General features: G+C 40.6%; 1 protein-coding gene across 1 annotated transcript in view; it reads right to left on the bottom strand.

The window, feature by feature from the left end:
* The window catches only part of LOC126360013 (uncharacterized), a 48,639-nt gene that overhangs the window by 19,139 nt on the left and 7,563 nt on the right, over positions 1-21,937 (bottom strand). The window contains exon 2 of the mRNA XM_050007674.1: positions 7,578-7,718. Within this exon, the coding sequence (XP_049863631.1) occupies positions 7,578-7,718 (141 nt within the window). The remainder of the gene's footprint in view (positions 1-7,577; positions 7,719-21,937) is intronic.

Raw genomic sequence — 21,937 nt, 5'->3', positions numbered from 1 at the left:
ATCCTCCAACCTATGGACATAAAAACAATACCGTTTCATGCATCCTCAACAGCTAAAACATTTTAAGGACAATTCAAGGGATGGATTATCATGAATAAAGTTTTTTTACAACAAGTGTACAATTTAGTTCTCTGCAGCATTTACTTTATGCTTGGAAATCCATGAAGCCTTAAACTGGTCTTTGTACGTCTTCTGAATCACAAAGTTTAACAAGAAATGGGAGAAATCCTGGGTGATACATGTGAAATGATTAAGACAAGTAAGATATTCAACTGCTGTATAACAGACATTAAGTAACAGATACACATACCTGAGTACTTTAAGAATGGTTTCTCCAATAAGTTGTTATTTTCACAAGTTCTACTGTCAACTGAGATTTACTTTCTGTTAAAAAAACTAACATTTTGCAACTGGCTTACAGAATATAATAAAATTAAAATTGCCAGAATAATTATCTAAAATTCACAAATGATTTACAATATTATAAATGCAACAATATGTTAAACACTATCTCAATTTTCAAAACAACAGTTCAAATCAATGCCATATGCAAATGTACAACTTTGAAGGTCACAGATGAAACCATAAAAGAAACTATGTAACTCTCAAACTACTACAATTAGCTTACTGAATGAGGGATAAAGAGTATAGCTGATGGTGTTTTGAAACCTGCAATGATTTTTGAAAATATCCAATGGAAATCATAAATTTACAGTGACACTATGAGAGAAGTATACCACTGATAATCAATCCAACCAAATATTCCACCTTGCTGCAGTGTTTAGTGCAGAACCCAGAGTTATAATTTTGTGATAATAAATTAAATAAGCTTAATTTTTACAGTGCCATCTGCAAGGTGAATGTTATTTTTGCTGTGAATGTATCTAACTTTTTAATTATGAATACTACAAAACACAATCCTAACAGCATTGTAGTCAACAGATGACCACTGTCCTATCTTCAAGGAAATTTTTGAGCTATGTTCGAGTCCAAATGTGGTACACTAACCAACCAAAGGACAATTATTCAATATAGCATCTTCAAACATTGTCACAGAGATCAATTTGGTATCACACTGGATTTGACTAACCATCCCCATCTCACAGGTTAACTAATATTCAGAGATAAGAGTGATGAAGGCAGTGCCAAGATATATTCATAATGCAGAAAGGGGAATCAAAATGGGTTGAAACAAAATGCCTTTCCTCAACACCAGTCAGCTTGCTCATATGTTTACTGAGAAGCACGAGAGACAGTCAAGGGAAGTTTCTAAGTTAGAATATTTTTGCAGCCACACAAATGAAGAAAGTGAAGAATACTGATGTGATTGATACGTGGAAATATTACCTTCCCGTAAGATGCAAACTGCAGAACTCAGCCTCTGTTGCTGCCTTGGTACTTTGAAGTACAACTGCTGTACACCAGAAAGCTGGTATCCTTATGACACATCTCCTTAACACTGGAACAATGGTTTTCATTTTGCCAAAACTCTATCAAGGTGACAACTAAAATAGACACAATTAACACAGGTCCAGAGAATATAACAAACTATGAGGAATTTTTTGTAAAATATAATTTCAATAATCTCAATGGTGGTGCCCCAAACAATATAGACGAGAAAATTGGCACTTTACACAACTACTTAAAATGATATAATGGTAGAAAACTATGCAAAATAAGTTACCAACTCCTTGAAACAGAGATCTTTCATGCAAACAAAAGAAACTTTATCAGCTGTGGTGATGGTGGTAGCAGTAATTGTAGTATTTGGGACTTTAAGGTATATGACATTGACACCAGTAGCGTGCAGCATCAGGAAACATTGGAGGAAAACTTTAGTACCAAAACACCACAGTGAAAAGTTACAGACAACTGACAGCATTCAACTGACAGTGAAAAAAATCAATGTATGATTAACACACAAATAAGTAATCTGAATGACCAGAAAGTTACACAAACTGGTATCCCAACATTGCTCAGAATAAATTATATTTATGACAAATAATGAGCAAAAATTATGAAGGTTTTTGGAGGAAATTAGGATGAAATGTCAAAAAGCTAAAACAAGGTAGGTGACACTTCCTGTCAAATCAACAAAATTTTAACCCTTTTGCTGCTACAGACGTGTTTTTTGCATTCCATGCTGAGGCGGCTTTTGTTATGGCAGTAATGCTCGCCAAATGCTGGTGCCTTTGCTGACAGATGACGTTCTGGCATATCTGAAATACTTAACATGTTTTTCAAAAGCTATTAGGTTAAAAAAAATTGATTTTTTAATACCTTAAAATTGGATATCTTTGTTTCATAAAGAATTGAATTTCTTTTCATTACACGTCACAGTTACTGTGCCACATCAAAGTAAGCAAATATAGAACATACTTTTAAACATTTTGCGGAGGTCAAAATTCACTGTGTAAAATTTGCTTGAGATTGATTTTAACTCCTACTCTGTAGTGAACGAAATGTAGGTAAGATATCAAAATTTTACTTAAAATTGAGAGCAAAAGAATATCTCATTTCCTTCTTCTGTTATTGGGTTTTATATCTGAAGGCTGGTTGCTCACATCACACCGAATCACATCCTTGTGCGTCCGAGTCGTGGTCACAAAAATCATCATATTTCTTAAACAATTCAAGATACTGAAATGAGGTTTTTTGCAAATCAGATAATGCAGTGAGGCACACACATTGTATGATAAATACTCAAAACTTTTTTTATTCACGAAGCTCAGAACGCATACAGACAGCCGTCGCAGTGCATGTATACAAAACACCTGGGGAATAATGTAGCAGGACGTATCTCATTTTCATGGGACTTGGTACAGAGCTAGCCTAAATAGAAATTAAGAACAATACCAATTTTTTACAAAAATGTTGACCCATTTTGAAAATACACCAATGTGAAGTTTCCAAAAATGCTCCACTGCCATTATTTCAAATTACTGTAGCAACTGTCCAAATGACACTAAAATGATGACAGAAGTGTCATTTTGCAGCACTTTTCATAAGCTTTCCTATGATATACAACACCATGCAGGTTTGGTATGAAAATGGTTTATAATATTTCGATGAAAATTTAAATTTTTATTTTATCAAAAAGAGCAGCTCCAAAAAGTTTCAAACAATTGTGTACAAGACTTCAAGTTATTGTTAACTAATTCGCAAAATATGAAAGTGGGACTGGGGAGTTCATGCCTTCATAAATATCAAGAACACATATTTCACTAAAAATTACATTTTAGTAAAATTTAAAGATTTAAATAAAAACATCCAAAACTTACCCATAAACAAAATTTCTCTTTTTCATACATTAATTTTAAATATGTTTAAAATGTAACTTGAAGATATTATGGGTGATTATTTTATAACAACTAATAAAACTATAATTAATACAATTGTAATCTGAAAGCCATGATGATGAGTTTTGGGCATATGTAAAAAGTATAAATCAGAATAAAAATCTAATTCCAATTATTCATGATAGAAAATGCTAAGCACGGTATGTTGAGCAATGGAGAACTGGGCTCTTATAAACAACTGGCAAAAATTTTGTGCAACCAACCACCAGTTCACTGTATTTTGGGAAACTGTAGTTTTTGCATAGGAAGCAACCCAATACAAATTACACTGCAAAATGCATTTGTTTATAGTATGGTTGAAAATATCACTTTTCCATGGTAGGTTTCAGAAGATATATGTAACTTAGAAACAATACAGAAGACGTAGTTGGACATTATTGAATTATTTTTTGAAAAACTGACCACACTGATCCTCCATGATTTTCTAGCAAAGCTCTTTTGTAAATGCAATTGAGGTAAATTTTAATGAGGGTGAATATGTTGTTACATCCGACTTCTTTGAGAATTACACTTTTGTAATCCAAGGTGCAGCTCAGATTTATCACCACACTGATCCTCCATGATTTTCTAGCAAAGCTCTTTTGTAAATGCAATTGAAGTAAATTTGAATGAGGGTGAATATGTTGTTACATTCAACTTCTTTGAGAATTACACTTTTGTAATCCAAGGTGCGGCTCAGATTTATCACTGGTCAAGTAATGATGCAACACTGCTCCTCTTAGTAGTTTATTACAAAGAAGAGAAGAAAACAGAGCATATGAGCTATGTCACAATTCCAAACTATCTTGATCATAAAATATATCAGCCTACTGTTTCCACAAAAAGCTAATTTAATTTTTCAGAACCAAATTTAAAAGTGATATACAGAAGATATACTACTTTTCAGATGACAGTGCAGCCCAGTACAAGAATAAAAAGAATTTTGTACACTTATGTTTCCACAAAAAATATTTATTCATGGAAACAGAATGCCCCTCTTCCTCTTTTTTTTTCCTCTGCTCATGGAAAAGGATGCTGACATGTTGGCGGCACTGTTCAGAGATTAGCAACAAAATGAAATCTGCAGAGGCCTATGATAACCAAATTATTACTTCACCATGAATTTTTGAATTTTCAAAACAAGAAGAGTACTTTGAAATTGAAAGATTGTTAGAAGAGCTCTTTAGTAAAAGATACACCATCAAAGAAAACCAAGGTTACATTCCTTTACACCGACAGCTTCATGCACTTCAAAATTATTGGTAAAGGCTTTTGAAGACTGTTGGAAAAGTCACAAAACCTTCATAAAGATTGGTTTTGAGAGATATTCATGGATATGTTACTGCCACAAGAAATGGTGACTAGATTATGATTTCTTAAAACATGAAGGTCTCTAAGTTAATTACTTCCCTTCCCCTAGCTGGCTCATCACTGTCTTGTACATATCCTACAAAACCTGATATTGAATAAAATGTTCTCGTGTTTCCAACTGCGTCAATTGCTTAAAACTACACGAGCTTTCGGCCAAGCACTCCTTGGCCATTGTCAAGTGATTTCACTGCCAGCACCCTTATATATGCTAGCTGCTGGCTGTGACGTGACTGCTGCCCTTGACATTGCCATATATAGGCATGTTTTGAGTCAGCGTTAGATGTGCTCTCTTCAACTGCGCAATCTCTAGATCCCACGCAGCGCTGAGCTGCAAGCCACTGTCTCTATTCATGGTGTTTGCTGTATTTTTATTTCAATAGCTTCCTTTATTAAACTGTCCCAGAAGCCGTTAATGCGAGCCACGACAGAGGTATCGTCAAATTTTTTAAACAATTGAAGCAATTGGAAACCCGAGGACATTTTATTCAATGTTATCGCTACGAGACTCTGCATTCATACAAAACCTGATATTCTTTGCTTATCTGTAAATGTTGATTTTTCTAAAGTAAACTCATTAACACCAACAGGAAGAATGTATCAGATAATGGGAAATGATACTGCAAAAACAAATGAAGCATTTAAAATGGCGTGAAATCATAAAACACATATTGTGTGTATCAGTTTTTGCAAGTGGCATATTGAATGTATGTGGTAACTGTAAATTTGAATGAGTACATAGCTATGTTAAGAATACAGTTACATATATGGTCAGTTAAAAATTTTTCAAAAATGTCAATTTTTAGTGAAATACGTATCTTTGAAATTTTATAAAGGTGTGAACCAATGACATCCCACTTTCATACTTAGGAAATTAGTTAATAACATGAAGTGTTGTACACAATTCATTGAAAATTTTTTGAATGTGCTTTTTGATAAATTAAAAAGTTAAGCTTCCATGTAAATCTGGAAACCAATTTTGATCTCAAAGCCATATTCTGTTATACATCACAAGAACACTCATGAAAAATGTTGCAAAATGATACCTATCCCATCATTTTAACTTTATTAGGAGAGTTGCAACAGCAATTTGAAATGATTACAGTATGGCATTTTTTGGCTATTTTTGACAACTTCACATTGCATAACTCTCCAAATGGATCAACATATTTTAATAGAATGGATATTTTTCTTAATCTATATGTGGATTTTTTCTTAATTTATATGTGGACTACTAACGTGCAAAGTTTCATTTAAATCTGAGATGGGGAATAAAACCACTGCGTTGACTTTTCATGGAATGACTCACATAAGGAAATACATTTATTCTTAATATGGGTTGTCATCTGCCAAATCATTGTAAATTGTACATGAAATAAGAATCTTGAAAAATGACCTAAAACTCATCTCAGCAGTCGCAAAAAGCCATTTAAGAAAACCACAGAAAACTTTCAATAGAATTCTGGAACAGTCAAATAACTGTTGCCAACAAAACAAATTTCTGTATTTAATTATATGAGACCTCACTTAACTGTAAGATAATGTGTGTTGACAAGGATGCAAAAGCCAGGAATGACTAGGAGGAAAAGGGCAAAGTAATGCAGAGATATAAAGAGAATAAAGAAACAGAAGGTTCATGTAGCAAACATAAAATGACTAAAATGGCAAAAACGCAAACTTGACAGACAACGAATCAAACAGAAGAGAATTCTCAGTACTGTTCTTCGTAAACAAGAAATGAAAGAATTAGGTTGTGGAAAGACATACAGGGTGTAATGAAGAATCCATTCTTCAAAGTACATTGCCCAAGAAAAGCAAGAAGACAGAAAAGAACACGAAAAAAAATAAAAACAGATTGCCGTTCAATGAAAGGAGAAACCACAAATGGTGAATAGAATACAATGACTGGAATTAAGTACTATAGTTTTTGCATTACTCTCTTCCTGCCAACCAGCCTTTGGCAAAGACCCAGATAATCTAAAATTTAAGTGTATTCTATTCATCAATTGCATAATCACATTCTCTCTGTAATATCAGTGGTCATCTGTCTCCTCTCCCTCTCCCCTCCCTCCCTTCCATTCAGATCAATAAAACCAGTGATGTTTCACATGCATAATAATATATTATTAGCTGTGTAAATGAACTATGGCTGGCCGTTTGTTTGGGTTGGCCAACATGTTTTTATCTTGTCCGTAATATCTCCAATTCTAGAACAGTGAATCACATCTCTAATAAACTCAGTTGGCTCTGTCCTCCTTTAGGATGTCTGAATTTCTTTTGTAACTTCCAAATTCCTTATGTATCCAGCATCAGTACACCTCTGTAGTCCTTTCTGAGTTTGCTTGCAATCTAGACAAGTCTTGCTTTTCAGATCCTTAATTCTTGTCATCACCTTTCATGCCACTGTAACTTTTCTGTCTGATTCGATGATCATGTTGCCCACCAGCTATATCCTCTCTATTATCAGTATCCCACTTCTTTCAAATACTTACCACGAAGATGGTTTTGTCCACATTGTTCTCATCTCTCCCAGAGAAAGTTCTAAAATCCTGATACCATTTGCTCAGCCAGTTAATACTTCTAAGACATTGTTTCAGCAGATCTTTTCTCTTTGAATCAGCATGTTGTTTTTTAATTTGAATGTTTATCATCTATTTACAACATTAAAGACTTTGATCTAAGCACTAAAAATTTACAAGTCATTGAGAAAAACATTCTATACAACAAAGCAATTCATTTCCCCAGATGACGTAGGTGAACTACGATAGTCAATACTTTAAAGCAAAGAAAATATTTGCTACTACTTTTACAAACAGTACCACTAAATATCATGTAGAAACAAGTTGTAAAATTCTACAAACCCTAACTTACTCTTGTACGCTTCTTTCCATCATCTGATTCTGCAAGACGTTTTCTGGCCCATGTGAACTGCTCCATGAGTTCATGATGTATTTCCAAACGTTGTATGCAAGGTACACAGACAGTCTTGGGCAAAGGATCATTGGCACTGATCTATATCACAAATAAACATTTATACTGTATAAGATATGCGCCTGTACTTCCAAACAAGATAAACTTATTTTTTATGATTTTTAGCATCACTGTACATACAGTTACACACATTAAAACATAGCGAAATAAATTAAAAGATGACATGTGTAAATGTTTTGAAGGAGCAAATGGATGAAAGAAATGTGGCCACTACTACTTTCTGCCATTAATATGGCAAACACGACTAGAATAATCAAAAGTAGTTGGGACCACACACACATGAATTTTCTGTTATTTTGGACGGACATTTTACTTGGAAAACATTGGTTGGTTTGAGGCTTTGGCATAGACTGAAACTGACTAAATAAACACCCATTGCAACTCTGGCAGTCTCTTTTCGCATCACACAAAAATTACATCATTGTTTGGAAATATGAAGTTCATGAATGGCTGCATATGGTCTCTGAGTAGCTGAATATAGCCATTACCAGTCAATGATCAGTTCAACTGGACTGGAGGACCCAGTACATTCCCTGTAAAGACAGCTCACACCATAGTCACTGTCAGCTTGCTCAGTGCATTGTTCACAACTTGGATCCATCGCTTTGTGGGGCCTGCACCACACTCACACGCTATCATCAGCTCTTACAAACTGAAATAGGGACTCGTCTCACTGGCCACAGTTTTCCAATCATCTAGGGTCCAATTGATGTGGTCACGAGCTGAGGAGTGGTGCTGCAGGTGATGTGGTGGTGCTAGCAAAGCCACTCTCACCTACTGTTTGCTGCCGTAGCCTATTAATGCCAAATTTTGGCACACTCACCTAATAGGCATGTTTGTCATATACCCCTCATTGATTTCTACTTTTCTTTCATGCAGTGTAGCTTGTCTGTTAGCACTGAAATTCTATGTAAACACCAGTGCTCTTGGTTGCTCTCTTTTTTAAGTAAAGACCATCCACTGCTGCATTGTCCCTGGTGAGACGGTAACAACTGATATTTTGTATACTTGGCACACTCTTGACGCTGTGGATCTTGGAATACTTAATTCTGTAACAATTTCCAAAATAGAATGTCTCATGTGTCTAACTCCAACTACTATTCCACATTCAAAATCTATTAATTCCCATTGTACAGCCATGATAACATCAAAAACTTTTTCATGTGAATTACCTGTGTAGAAATGTGAACTCCGCCAATGCACTGCCCTTTTACGCCTTGTGTACATGACTATCACCATCTGCCATCTGTGTATGTGCATACTGCTATACTGTGACTTTTGTCACCTCAGTATATTTACAGAAAAAGCTTCATAAGTTAATTAGTTGAGAGCCAAAGGCCAGATCACCACAATGAAATCAATTATTTTACATTTCACTCACTTACACTCATACCTAGAAATCATGAGATATTCAAGATCTATGAAGAAACATGGCACAGTGATGAGATTGTGGACAAAAATGGGGACAACGCTGAAATACAGGGTGTACATGAAATCCAGGAACACTTTCAATTATTTATTGCACAAGAACCAAATATTGTACAGATATCATACATATGTCATTTTGAAGAGATACCCTGAAAGGATTGTTTTTTTCCCATGTATACTGCCACAGCGTAGTTTTGTAATTTGCTGATAGCGCTAGTCACAAAGGGTTGCTTGTGCCTAGCAAAGAGAAGTGGACGTCCCAGTGTGAGTGAAGTGAGTGTGGAGCGCATACTAGAGACACTCATAAGGAGTCCAGAAAAATCTGTGTGCTGTGCATCCCACAAACTCGAAATGGCTCCAATGGCAAAGTGGAAAGTCCTGCAACAGAAGCTGTCTATCAAACCATTCAAATTGGAGCTAGTGCAGAAGCTCATGGCAGTGACAAAGACAAGCATTTTGAGTTTTGATAGCAGTTGCAACAATTGAATGAGGATGGGGATGGGCATGGCATTGTTGATTGCTTAATTTGTAGCGACAAAACCATTATTCACACTAATGGGATAGTGAACAGACATAATTGTCAAATCTGGGGTACAAAGCATCTGCATAAATGAACTGAATTGGAGCATGATTCCTAAAAGGTAAATGTTTTTGTACCTTGTCATGTCGAAAACTGTACAGGCTATTCTTCTTCGCTGAGAGCACTGTCACTGGATATTCCTACTTGGACATGTTGCAGCAATGGCTGATGGCTCAAATGTAATCCGTTCATCTTTCAGCAGGATGGGCTTCTTCCCCATTTTCATCGTGAAGCTTGAGAATGCCCGAACATGAAGCTGCCGCATCGATGGATTGGCCGTGCTACAGAAGAGGACAGCTGTTTCATGAAATGGCCTCTCCGATCACCAGATCTCACTCCGTGTGACTTTTTTCTGTGGTACACATTAAAGACATGGTGTATGTCAAAATCCAATATGTATGACATCTGTACAATGTTTAGTTCTTGTGCAATAAATAACTGAAAGTGTTCCCTGACTTTATGTATGCCCTGTACATTATATACATGGCACACAAGGCAGTTCCTGCAACAGTCTACAGGCAGAAGTCTTCAGTACAGTGGCCTTGACTACATGTCGCATACTTCAGCAGACAGCGTTCAAGTTGAAAGACAAGGAGGATAGTACAACCAGTAGTTGTGTGACACTACACATAGCTTCATGACCAGGGGTTAGAAGTCAGCCAGTCAGTGCAAGGAGCACTGAGAGTTGAACATTGTTTATAATACAAATGAAGGCTCTTGTTGCCATATCCATTAGCAAAATATTCTCGGGTTTCAAACCACGTCACTTGGTTCACTGTCCATGAGCTTTCAGCAGAGATCTCATCTGCCACTGTCAATTGGTTGACTGACGTCTGGATGCTACTAACATGCTTATATACCCACACCGTCATACGTGATGTCACTGGTGCTCACTCCCGCACCATTTATGGTAATGATTTCAACCACACTGATGGCACCACAATAGGGAGCCCATTAACTCCAGTCGTAGCCAACCTCTGGAGCATTCAGGGTAGACCACCCTGGACACGACTACTACAAAGCATTGTTGTTTCCATCGTTACAGCGACAATAACTTCATCAAATGGCCTCATGGACACGAAAAGCTGGAATAGTTGCGGGAACAACACCCACAACCACACAAAGTTCATGTGGAAGTAGAGAAAGATCGTTCCTTGCCATTTGTGGATGTCCCTTGTCCGGCGTAGACACAATAAATCTCTCAATCACAGTGTTTTCGGCAAGCCCATCCACACAATTCAGTATCTGCATGCCAGCAGGTACCACCACCCACCACATCAACGGTCTGTTCTGAGGAATTTGGTGCATCAAGCTGGAACTATCTCACTGGGAACGACAACATTTACAACTACAGACAAATTCTGCAAGCACTTACACCTAAGCAACAAAAGCAGAAGGCCTCAAAAAAAAAGCCACAAAGAAAACTATATTTTTACCATTTTGCGGTTCAATAACAGGGAAGATTAGCTGGCTCCTGAAGGGACATACAATCGAAACAGTCTTCAGGCCCCAGCAAAGATATGGTAACTAATGAAGCCTGTGAAAGACAACGTAAGCCTCAAAACACCTGGAATATATAAAATACAGTGTTGGTGTGGACAATTTAATGTCAGTCAGACTGTCCATACTATTGAACAGTGCACCACAGACAGTGAAAGATATTTCAGCATACGCTATCCCAAGAAATCAACTATAGCATAACATGTACTGGAAAACAGGCACAGAATTGCATTCAATGACACTTATTGTTAAAAAACCAATGGCTTCTGGGATAGCATAATAAAGATCAAAATAACAGACAACACTCTCAGTAAAGATGGTGGATTGCAGCTGACTATGGCCTGGGATGCTGTGACTGGGCAGTTGAAACAAGTGCAGTGCTCATGCTGCAAAAACATTACCATATATGATGTGGAACTAAGCAACAGTGATGACACTGGCAATGGCATGGCTATATCAACATAACAGTGGCATCTACAGGACAGTCAACCACTTGGCAATTGCAAGGGAGATCTCTGCCAAAAGCTTGTGGATGGTTAAACACTTTATGCAGATTGAAACTCAAGAATATTTTATTATTGTTTACACTGTTATATCAAAGCTATGGGGACAATTGAATGGCCAATAAGGTACACTGGACCACATTACAACACACAGCTAGGTTTGTTTTACCTTGACAGTATTATGAAATAGATAGATTGCTACTCTCTCTCTGTGTGTGTGTGTGTGTGTGTGTGTGTGTGTGTGTGTGTGTGTGTGTGTGTTAGAGAGAGAGTGAGTGTGAGTGAGAGAGAGAGAGAGAGAGAGAGAGAGAGAGAGAGAGAGAGAGAGAGAATTGTCTAACCCTTTCCACTCGACATCGCGGGATTTGTTTTCCGCTCCGATGTCAAGCCTCATTCGAAGCTCTCTCGTGTATTTTGAGTCTACTAGGCATTATTGCTGCAGTGTGTTGCCATCTAGGAGAACTAGTGTTAACTCGGTGTCAAACAGTAGCAGCTGTGTTAAGTCAAAGATTGTAATTATTACGGTCAAGTCCATGCACTTGAAATGGCTAGTTCTTCACGTACAGACCTTTCTAAGGAAGAGATTTTAGATCTTTTGGAGCAGTCTCCAAGTGAAAACGAGAGTTAAAATGATTTTGATTATGATAGTGATTCATTTCAAAACAATTCGAGTGACAATGACGAAGAAAACAGTGACAATGTGCATGTTTCTAGAGTTTCAGCAGAGGATTCGTGGCGAATGTGGAGCGACACTGACACTGACTTCACAGATTTTCCTTTTGGCGAATCAAAGTGTGGTTTTATAACAGAAAGTAGTTCTGTTCCATCATCGCCTGTCAGATTCTTTCAATTAATTTTTACAGATAACCTATTTCAACAAATAGCAGATGAAACGAATAGGTATGCTACATCAATAATATGTAAAGTGACACCACTTCAACATTCTGCATGGTGGGACTGGAGAAATGTTACCATGGAAGAAATGAAATGCTTCCATGGTGTGCTACTGAATATGGCATTAAAAAAGTGTAAGAACTTGCAGGACTTTTTTTTCAAGAGAATGGTTACAATCATCCAACTTCTTTCCAGACTGCTTTAGTCGCCGACGACTTATGCAAATTTTCTGGGCACTTCATGTTTCTAATCCAATGAGTGCTACACATGTCAACAGTCACGTCTGAGTAAAGTGACAAATGTACTGAATTACTTGTCTGGCATGTTTCTCGAAATTTATCAACAATATCAGTGTTTAGCTGCTGATGAATCTACAGTATCATTCACGGGTCATGTATTATTCAAAATGTACAATCCTCAAAAACCAACAAAATGGCGAATCAGAGTTTATGTAATTTCGGATTCATCAAATGGTTATATCTGCAGTTTGATACCCTATTTTGGCGCTGTAACAACTGAGCCATTGATTTGTCCACACTTGAATTTTTCTGAGAGAATAGTTCTTCAGCTGCTTGCTAATATAAGAAAAGCTACAGGGCAATCAGGGTATCATTTGTACACACAGTTTTTATACAAGTGTTGCATTAGCTGGTGAGCTGTTGAAACAGAACACGCATCTCAAAGGAAAGATTCAGGCCAATTACAAAAACCTTTCGGCTGCAATCAAGTAAGGAGCTCTGCGTCTAAGGAAGCACGAAATAAAATGCCTCCGCAACAACAAAATGATGGTTCTGGCATGGCAAGATAAACAAACAGTTCTCATGCTTTCTACAAAAGCCAATAACTCAGTGTCACTTATAGAAAGGAGAAACAGAAAGGAAAGGGAAGAAATAAAGAAACCAAATGTGATTATTGATTATACTTCAAGGATGGGTGGAGTTGATCAATCTGACCATTTTATTTCCAGTTACGGTTTTCTAATGAAAAGTCTCAAGTGGTGGCGAAAACTATACTTCTGGCTGTTGGAGGTAGGACTTGTAAACAGCTATTTGCTATACAAGAACCACTGTGAGAAAAACAACTTGACAAAACCGTCTCACAAAGCATTCCGTAAAAGTGTTATAAGAGGATTAGTTGCCGAAGAAAGAACTCAAGAACAGAAACGAGGATGCCGTTCAACTTCTGATGATGAGGAACGCTAGAACGGAAAGTTGCACATTATCAACAAGCTTCCTGGGAACAAGCATAAGGATTGTGCAGTGTGCTCTCACAGAAAAAAGAAAGGTGGCAGGCGTGAAACTGTGTATTACTGCGAAACGTGCTCACAAAACCCAGTTCTCCACCCTGAAAAGTGTTTCAAAAAATACCACACAATGGAAAGTTGTGTACTGTAAAAGCTTACATAAATATATAAATGAAAGCACACATTTTGTTTTAATGTACATCCCAATTGTTGGCCAGCGGCCACATTGTTTTCACAAAGAGATCCGCGCAAATCTCTGCGGTGCACTGCCGCCCAGGTGCGGCAATTTAAATAACAGCGCGTGGAGCCACCCTGTGTCTGCCTTACGAAGTGCAAAGGGCTAATCCTGATGATGGCATTTTTGGCTGAAAGCTTACTTATCTTACAGTCTTTTGTTGTGCTTATCTGCAACTCAACATCTCCCCTATGGGTGATCAGCAGTCTAACCTTTTCATAGTATTGCCATTACCCCAACCTGGATTTCCGTTGTTAATTTTATCTTGTCTTTATGTGGTCATAGACATCCTACTACATCAACAACATCTGTCCTGCCTAGACACATCACAGCAATCTCTGGGTCACATCACCTGCCGCAATTTGCATCACTGGCTTGCCCCAGGGTTTCTGCATGCTCAGCTACTTGCCAGATAAATTCTCCTCATACAAATGCACCAACTGGCTAGACAAATCTAATATCTCACTGATGTAGGTGGAATTCAGAACAGCATGTAAGATCATGTACATGAGTGAGTCACAGTTTTGTGTGTTAAGTGATTTTCGCCAGCTGTTCAAATATTGCAGCCGTACACAGTCAATTAAATAAGTTTTAGGACTGAATTCTTGCATGAGAAACAAGAATCACTTTAATTGCATGTGACAACTATCTGTTTCGAGGCCACGAGAACAGAAATGGCGTGTTTTTATCCTTTGCCATCATTTGCTGCCACATAGAAAACTTCGTATGCATCAGTATCTGGACAAAAAAAAATACTTGCCTGATTTGGTAAACTCAATGCTCTCCCATTTGATCAAATCTAACCTCAATGAAGAGCATTTTGGAGATATAAAGTAAATTCAGCAGAATCAGACGGTGACTCAGAACAGCATTCTGGTTAAAGCTTTTGCCTAGGTGTTACGAAGCCTACAACAATTGGTGCTGTGAGCGAGGAAAATGGAAGTGGAGTGGATATTAGACACCAATGACATTCATTTATTTATTTATTACATAAGCTTAGTCTTATTGAGTGTACTGTATGGTACATTACAATCTGGCCAATATTGGAGAAATACATCACTGTGGCAACAAGTGTCCTTATCTGCAGCAGCATTAATAGGAGCACAGTATATAATGATATGCCAAAACATTACGAGCACCTGCTTAATAGGGTGTTGGTCCATCTTTTGAATTCAATACAGCAGCAATTCTGTTTGGTATGGATACACGAAGACCATGGCAGGTTTTCAAAGGTATGTGGCACTAGTTTTCTACAAACTGATAACACAAGTGCCACAAACTATGAATCAGTGCTTTGTGACTGTGGAGTTGGTGCCTTGTAGCATCCCAGACAAGTTTCACAGGCTTCAAATCAAGTGAATCTGGTGGCTGAGACACATATGTGAATCTCCAACCACTGTAGGAAGACTGTGGCCTTCTGACGTGGACAGTTACCCTACTGGAAGATATAATTGCCATCAGGGAAGACATCAAGCACATAAGTATGCAAGTGGCCCACAACCTTCACACATTCCACAGCTGTCACTGCATCTTCGATTACCACCAAAGGGCTATGAAGGTCTATGGGTGACCAGGCGAATACTGCCTGTAACATAATACTACCTCACTAGCTTGATTCATTGATTGAGAAGGGTTATGGGACCAAACGGCGAGGTCATCAGTCCTGCGATTCTTTCTGAAGTGAGTCACAGAAGAAAGAGGGTCTGCTAAAAGTGGACGGATCCAGTCAGGGGAGTCAAATTATAAAATAACGTCATCAAACACACACAGTGAAAGCATAAAAGGTGAGATTGGAAAATGGGGGGGGGGGGGGGGGGGGGCAGTCATGCGGTCACAAACCGAGAAGACTAAAAAGTCCCAACCACAGCCAGTCAGTCCCTGCTCCATGACTAAAGTAGAACCTTATACCCAGAAATAAAAACCACTTTCATGGAGGAAACTGAGGACCAGTTCAACCATCCGTGGATTGTCAGCTAATATTAAACTTAAGGAATCAGGAAGACAATGTTTAACACGAAGGGCCAAGAGAAGGGGACATTACACCAGTATGTGAGATATCATCAGTCTGACTCCACCAACACATTTTGGGGATGGGCCTTTACATAGGAGAAACAATGGGTGAGCCAGGTATGACCAATGCGTAAACGGCATAAAATAGTGGACTCCTTCCGAGAGGATTGGAAGGAGGAGCACCAAACTGCAGTAGACGCCTTGATTGTCTCGAGCTTATTATTATGAGCAGTAGTGCTCCAGATGGCAATCCACTTTTGGGCAAAGGGAGATTTGATGTAGATCCACATATCCACAGCTGGGATCAGGAAAGCAAATAGCAGGCAAGTAGCTGCTTCCCGAGCCAGATAGTCAGCCAGTTCATTCTTTGGACTGCCCACATGACTTGGGGCCCAATAGAAGATGACTGAACAGGCAGCACACTCAATGGCAGAGAGGTGGTCATGGATAGCAGGGACCAAAGGGTGATGAAAGTAACATAGGTCAATAGCGTGCAGGCTGCTCATGGAGTCTGAACAAATTAAAACACTTTGGATGGAGGCCTGAGAAACAGAATGGACAGCCCTGTGAATGGCTAGAAGCTCTGCTGTGAACACACTACATGATCCTGGCAATAAATGGTGTTCAAAGCCAGTAGGAAACGTGAAAGCATATCCCACCTTGTAGACTGTCTTAGAACCATTAGTGTACAAGATGGTGGCACCCTGGAACTCTGCAAGGATGGCACATACAAGATGCCGGTAAACCATAGGAGCGACAGAGACCGTAGGACCCTGGAATATATCGGTCCTAATCTGTGGTCTGAGCACCATCCAAGAGGGAGGGCGGAGGAAAGACAAGGGGTGTAGTCCAGAGAGTGGAGATGGAGATCCCAACAGAAAGAAGTGAGACGCATGCCAACTGGCAATCCCACCCGTGGGTGGGTATTGGGAGGGAGACATCCCTCATTGGCAAAGAGCACAGGATACACAGGATGGTCAGAGTATTGGTGAATTGCAATTGTGTAAGAAACAAGGAACTGGCTCTGTCAGATGTGTTGAGTGGGAATCCCTGCTTCTGTGAGGAGACTATCAACAGGACTAGTGCGAAAGGCACCAATAGCCAGATGCACCCCACAATGATGGACATGGTCAAGGAGTTTCAAAGTGGAAGGAGCTGCTGAGCCATAAACCTGACTATCATAATCTAGTCTGGACAAGACAAGAGCACAGTAAAAACAGACAAAAAGAATGGAATGGTCTGCACCCCAAGATGCGTAGGCCAGGTGTCGGAGAGTATTAAGCTTCCACATATGTGTAATCTTTAAGTGGTGAATGTGGGGTAGCCATGTCAGCTTGTTGTCAAAAATAAGGCCCGAGGAACAGGACTGAGCTACAACATCGAGGAGCTGGTTGCCTAAATAAAACTCTGGATCGGGGTATACTGTGGGCAGTGACCCACACAGAGGCCCATCGGATGACGCCTTGTAGCTGGCACTCAGCAAATACTACAGCGTGGGAGCTGCACCAAATGCAAAAATTGTCGACGTACAATGCTGGTGTAGCAAGAGGCCCAACAGAGGTCACATGTCCATTGGCGGGAATGAGGAAGTGCGTGACACTTAGCACAGAACCCTGTGGGATAGCATTCTCCTGAATCTGAGGGGCACTGAGTGAAGTGCCAACTCAAACCTGGAAGAGCTGGTGAGATAAGAACTTGTGGATCAAAATCTGAAGTGGGCCATAGAAGCCCCAGTCATGGAGGTTAATTAAAATGCGATGGCGCCAAGGCACGAGTTACGCCTTATAAAGAAGACCATAACAAGGTGCCGGCGGTGAGTAAAAACCTGTCGGATGGCTGATACAAATCGGAGTAAATGGTCAGTTGGAGATCACCCTGCCCAGAAGACACAATGATACGGGGACAAAAGGCCCCAAGATTCAAGTACCCAACATAATCTGAAGCTGATAATCCTTTCGAGCAGTTTACAAAGTACATTTGTCAGACTAATTAGGCAGTAGCTGTCTAGAGACGTTGGGTTTTTCCCGGTTTAAGGACGGGGATAACTACATTGTCTCGCCATTGTGACGGAAAAGCACTCTTGAGCCAAATGTGGTTGAAGACCCTGAAGAGCTGTTGCCTCTGGGAAACTTCCAAGTGTTGGAGCATCTGGTTGTGGATGGAATCAGGGCCTAGGGCTGTGTCTCGTGAAGAGCTAAGAGCCTGCACCCATTCCCTTTCAGTGAAGGATGCATTATAGGGCTCAGCGTGGTGCGGGATGAAACAGAAGGGGGGGGGTCTGTTCAACTCTGCATTTCTGCCGGAGGAAGTAAGCAGGGTAGGAATAGGACGACAATGCCATTGTAAAGTTTGTCGCAAGGTGTTCAGCGAGGACCAATGGATTGGTGCATACAGCACCTTGGAGGTTCATACTCTGGACAGTTGACCATCGCTGGCGGCCCAGAAGGCTACAGAGCTTGGACCAAACCTGCGATGGAGAGGCATATGACCCCAGGGAGGAACATGGTGCTCCCAGCATTATTTTTACTCCACTTAAGAAGGTAACGAGCCTTAGCACGGAGACATTTAAAAGTAAGGAGGTGGTCTGTGAAATGTGTCAAATCGCTGCAGAGCCCATCGGCAATCCTGGACAGCAACAGCGACATCCTTGGTCCACCATGGTACCGGTTGATGACGAGGGGGACCTGTGGATTGGGGGACAGCAGTGCCAGCAGCATGAAGAATAGTGGCAGAGATGCCTTGCATGTCTATATCAATGGAATTCGAGACTGAGGTGGAAGTTCAAAGTAGATGCATATAATGGCCAACGGGCCCTCCAGAATGCCGAACATGGGGGCCTGTCTGCCTGGCAGCAGCAGGGAAACGATAGAATCACCGGAAAGTGGTCACTGTCACAAAGGTCATCATCATGGGATAACCAATGCAGGGAGGCCACAAGGGCAGAGGAGGAGACTGTGGGATCGATAGCAGAGAAGGTGCCATGGGTGGCACAGAAGTGGGTAGGGGAACAAATATTGAGGAGACACAAATAGAAGCCCCTAATAAGTTGGTCAATTATGGGCATTGAAGTCCTCAGGGAGGAGAAATGGGGGTGGGAGTTGCTGGATTAAGGTAGACAGTGCAACGTAAGGAAGTGGCGTACCTGAAGGGAGGTAGATACTTAGGGGGATCCAGTCACTAATGACATCGGAGCGAACCAAAGCACAGACCCACCAGATGCTACCCCAGAAACAGCACGGTTCCGACCGAATGGCCAATAACCACGAAATGTTGGTGAGTGGTCAGCACAGAAATGCGTTTCTTGAAAAACAAGACAGAATGCAGATTACGAGGAGACAAGACATTGCATTTCCAGTATGTGACTATGGTATCTGTTGCAATTCCACTGGATGATTGTGTGGCGAGAATCCAACAGACATGAAGAAGCCGAGGACAAGGTCAGGTCACTCGGTCAATAGTCGTCACCGACAAGAATGGGGTGAGATGCCTTGCATGTCTATATCAATGGGAGCACCTTGTCTTGGGATTTATGTTTCTTCTTATTCTCTTTCTAAGGTGGAGGAGGGCAGGGCACAGGGGGAGTACAGGCTTCTGCAAGATCTGGAACCGAAAGTGAGTGGGCGGCCTTGGGGTGCACACATCACACATGGTGTACCTTGTTACCAAGTGGTGATAAGAGTCTTCTGGCCTGAGAGACGCCGGTGAGGAGAGTCCTGGGAGGGAGCCCAATCACTGGCAGATGCCAAAGAAGGGGTGAGAGGGATAGGGCTGGGAAAGGGCAAGGGAGGAGGGGGAAATGAAGGAACAGAGGAAACTGAAGAAAGTGACACTGTATGGAGTCTCTCATACTTTTGGTGAGACTCAGCATACAACAAGCTATCCAGGGACTTTTATTCTTGGATCTCCTTTTCTCTCTTTTAAGTCAGCCAGACCAGCAAGCGAGGGGAGTGGTGGTCAGCACTATTGACACACAGAGGTGGTGGAACATGGGCTTCCCTCATGGAGTGGGTGGCCAGTCACCACACAAAGGGTCCACTGTACAGTGGGAAGACATATGCCCAAAACGCTAGCAATGAAAGCACTGCATAGGTGGAGGGACATACGGCTTCACATCATCTGTAGCACATAACCTTGACCTTCTCTGGGAGGATGTCTCCATCAAAATCTAGGACGAAGGTGCCAATATCGGTGCAGTTGTCTTTGAGAACATGTCGAACTAACTGAACACCACGCCACTCCAGATTAGCCTGGAGTTCCTCATCAGTTTGCAGGGTGAGGTCCCTATGAAAAATTACTCCCTGGACCATATTCAGAGATTAGTGAGGAGTGGTAGACACCAGGGCATTGCCAACAAAGAGGCACAAAGAGCTGTGGATTGGGTGGTAGAAGCAGCTTTGATCAATAGGGAGACCGACCGCATCTTACTAAGAGACTCCACTTCCACAAACTTGTTCTCGACATTTTCCATGAAAAAAATGGCTTTGTGGCAGTGAATGTGTTCCCATTCATCCTCGTACAGATGAGGTAACGGTTGCCAGGTCATACGAAGCAGCATTCAATGATCCCTCACCATTCGAAGAGACAGCCGTTTGAGAACAGACAAATTTTTACAGCTTGATACACTTCATTTGCCAAGCACCTGTCCTGTGTTCTTAGAGCATAGGAACTCCCAACAATGGCATACATGGGGAGGGAAAAGCTCAGGTACCAGTAGTGTGATCCCTGTGTTGTCCGGGGGCTCAGCCATGTGGGTACGTAACAGCCCCACCACACAGACTGGCTGCACGTGCTGGTGACCTAGTATAGTGGAAGAGGGAGAAGGGAAGGGAGAGAAGAAGGAAGGGGGGAGAGGAATCCACACCGTAGATGCTAGGGAAGAAAGGGAATTTTTCCCCATATGCTTCCAGAATGAGATTTTCACTCTGCAGCAGAGTGTGCGCTGATATGAAACTTCCTCACTAATTCTTCCCCATATGGCTCACACTAGAAACAGGAAATATGGAAATGAAGGTCAAATGTCAATTGGGGACCTAACCCCCAAAAAGGACGAAAGAACAGACAAAAGGGACAAATTTGCAACCAATACAGGAAACCAGGTGGATAGTCAGGTCCACAGAAATCAGAACACCAGAGAGGGGAAGGAGTTGGGGGGTCATCAGTCTCATTGGATTAAGGAAGGCCAGACACAGGACTGAACCGTCGTCCACCCGACCCCGAGTCCAGTATACCAACCACTGCACCAACTCGCTCGATGAAGGAGATGGCAATGCGGAAGGAGCAAGGATAGGGAGGAAGGGCAGGGTGAGGGAAATGTAGCCAGGGAAGGAAGAATTGGCTGCAATAGCTCGGGGCCGGTATGTGACATGCACGAACTTACGCAAGAACCATGAGCTCAGCAACTTGTGTCATGTTTTGAGCAGCAGTTCACCTGAATTATGACATATCCTGACGTGATTATTGACCTAGTGCAGCAAGAAACGTGATACTTCTGACATAGTGACAAGTTTCCACTGACCTTTGATCCAGTCACAATGATCCCACGCCCAACACAACTGTAACTGATGATGTCATTGGGTCAATGAGGGAATGTATAGGGTTGGTCTGATGAGCAGGCAAGCCTCCAATTTCCATGTTTTATGATGAGACATGGACGTTACGTACTTCAATGCCTACTCATAGTTTCACTGTCCTTCATGTATATTTTAAAGATCTTCAGAACAGCAGCACATGACAACTGATCAGCTTTGCTGTTTCAGAATTGCTCAGTGTGTGTTGGCCCGTGCTGTCAAAGTTCTTTCACCTATGTTGCAGAAGTTTTGCTGGGAAACCCTTACACATCCTCCATAT

Source organism: Schistocerca gregaria, chromosome 1 (genome assembly GCF_023897955.1).
Source record: "Schistocerca gregaria isolate iqSchGreg1 chromosome 1, iqSchGreg1.2, whole genome shotgun sequence".
Lineage (NCBI taxonomy): Eukaryota > Metazoa > Arthropoda > Insecta > Orthoptera > Acrididae > Schistocerca > Schistocerca gregaria.
The sequence above is the reverse complement of the archived record's forward strand: the minus strand, read 5'-3'. Positions and strand labels throughout refer to the sequence as shown.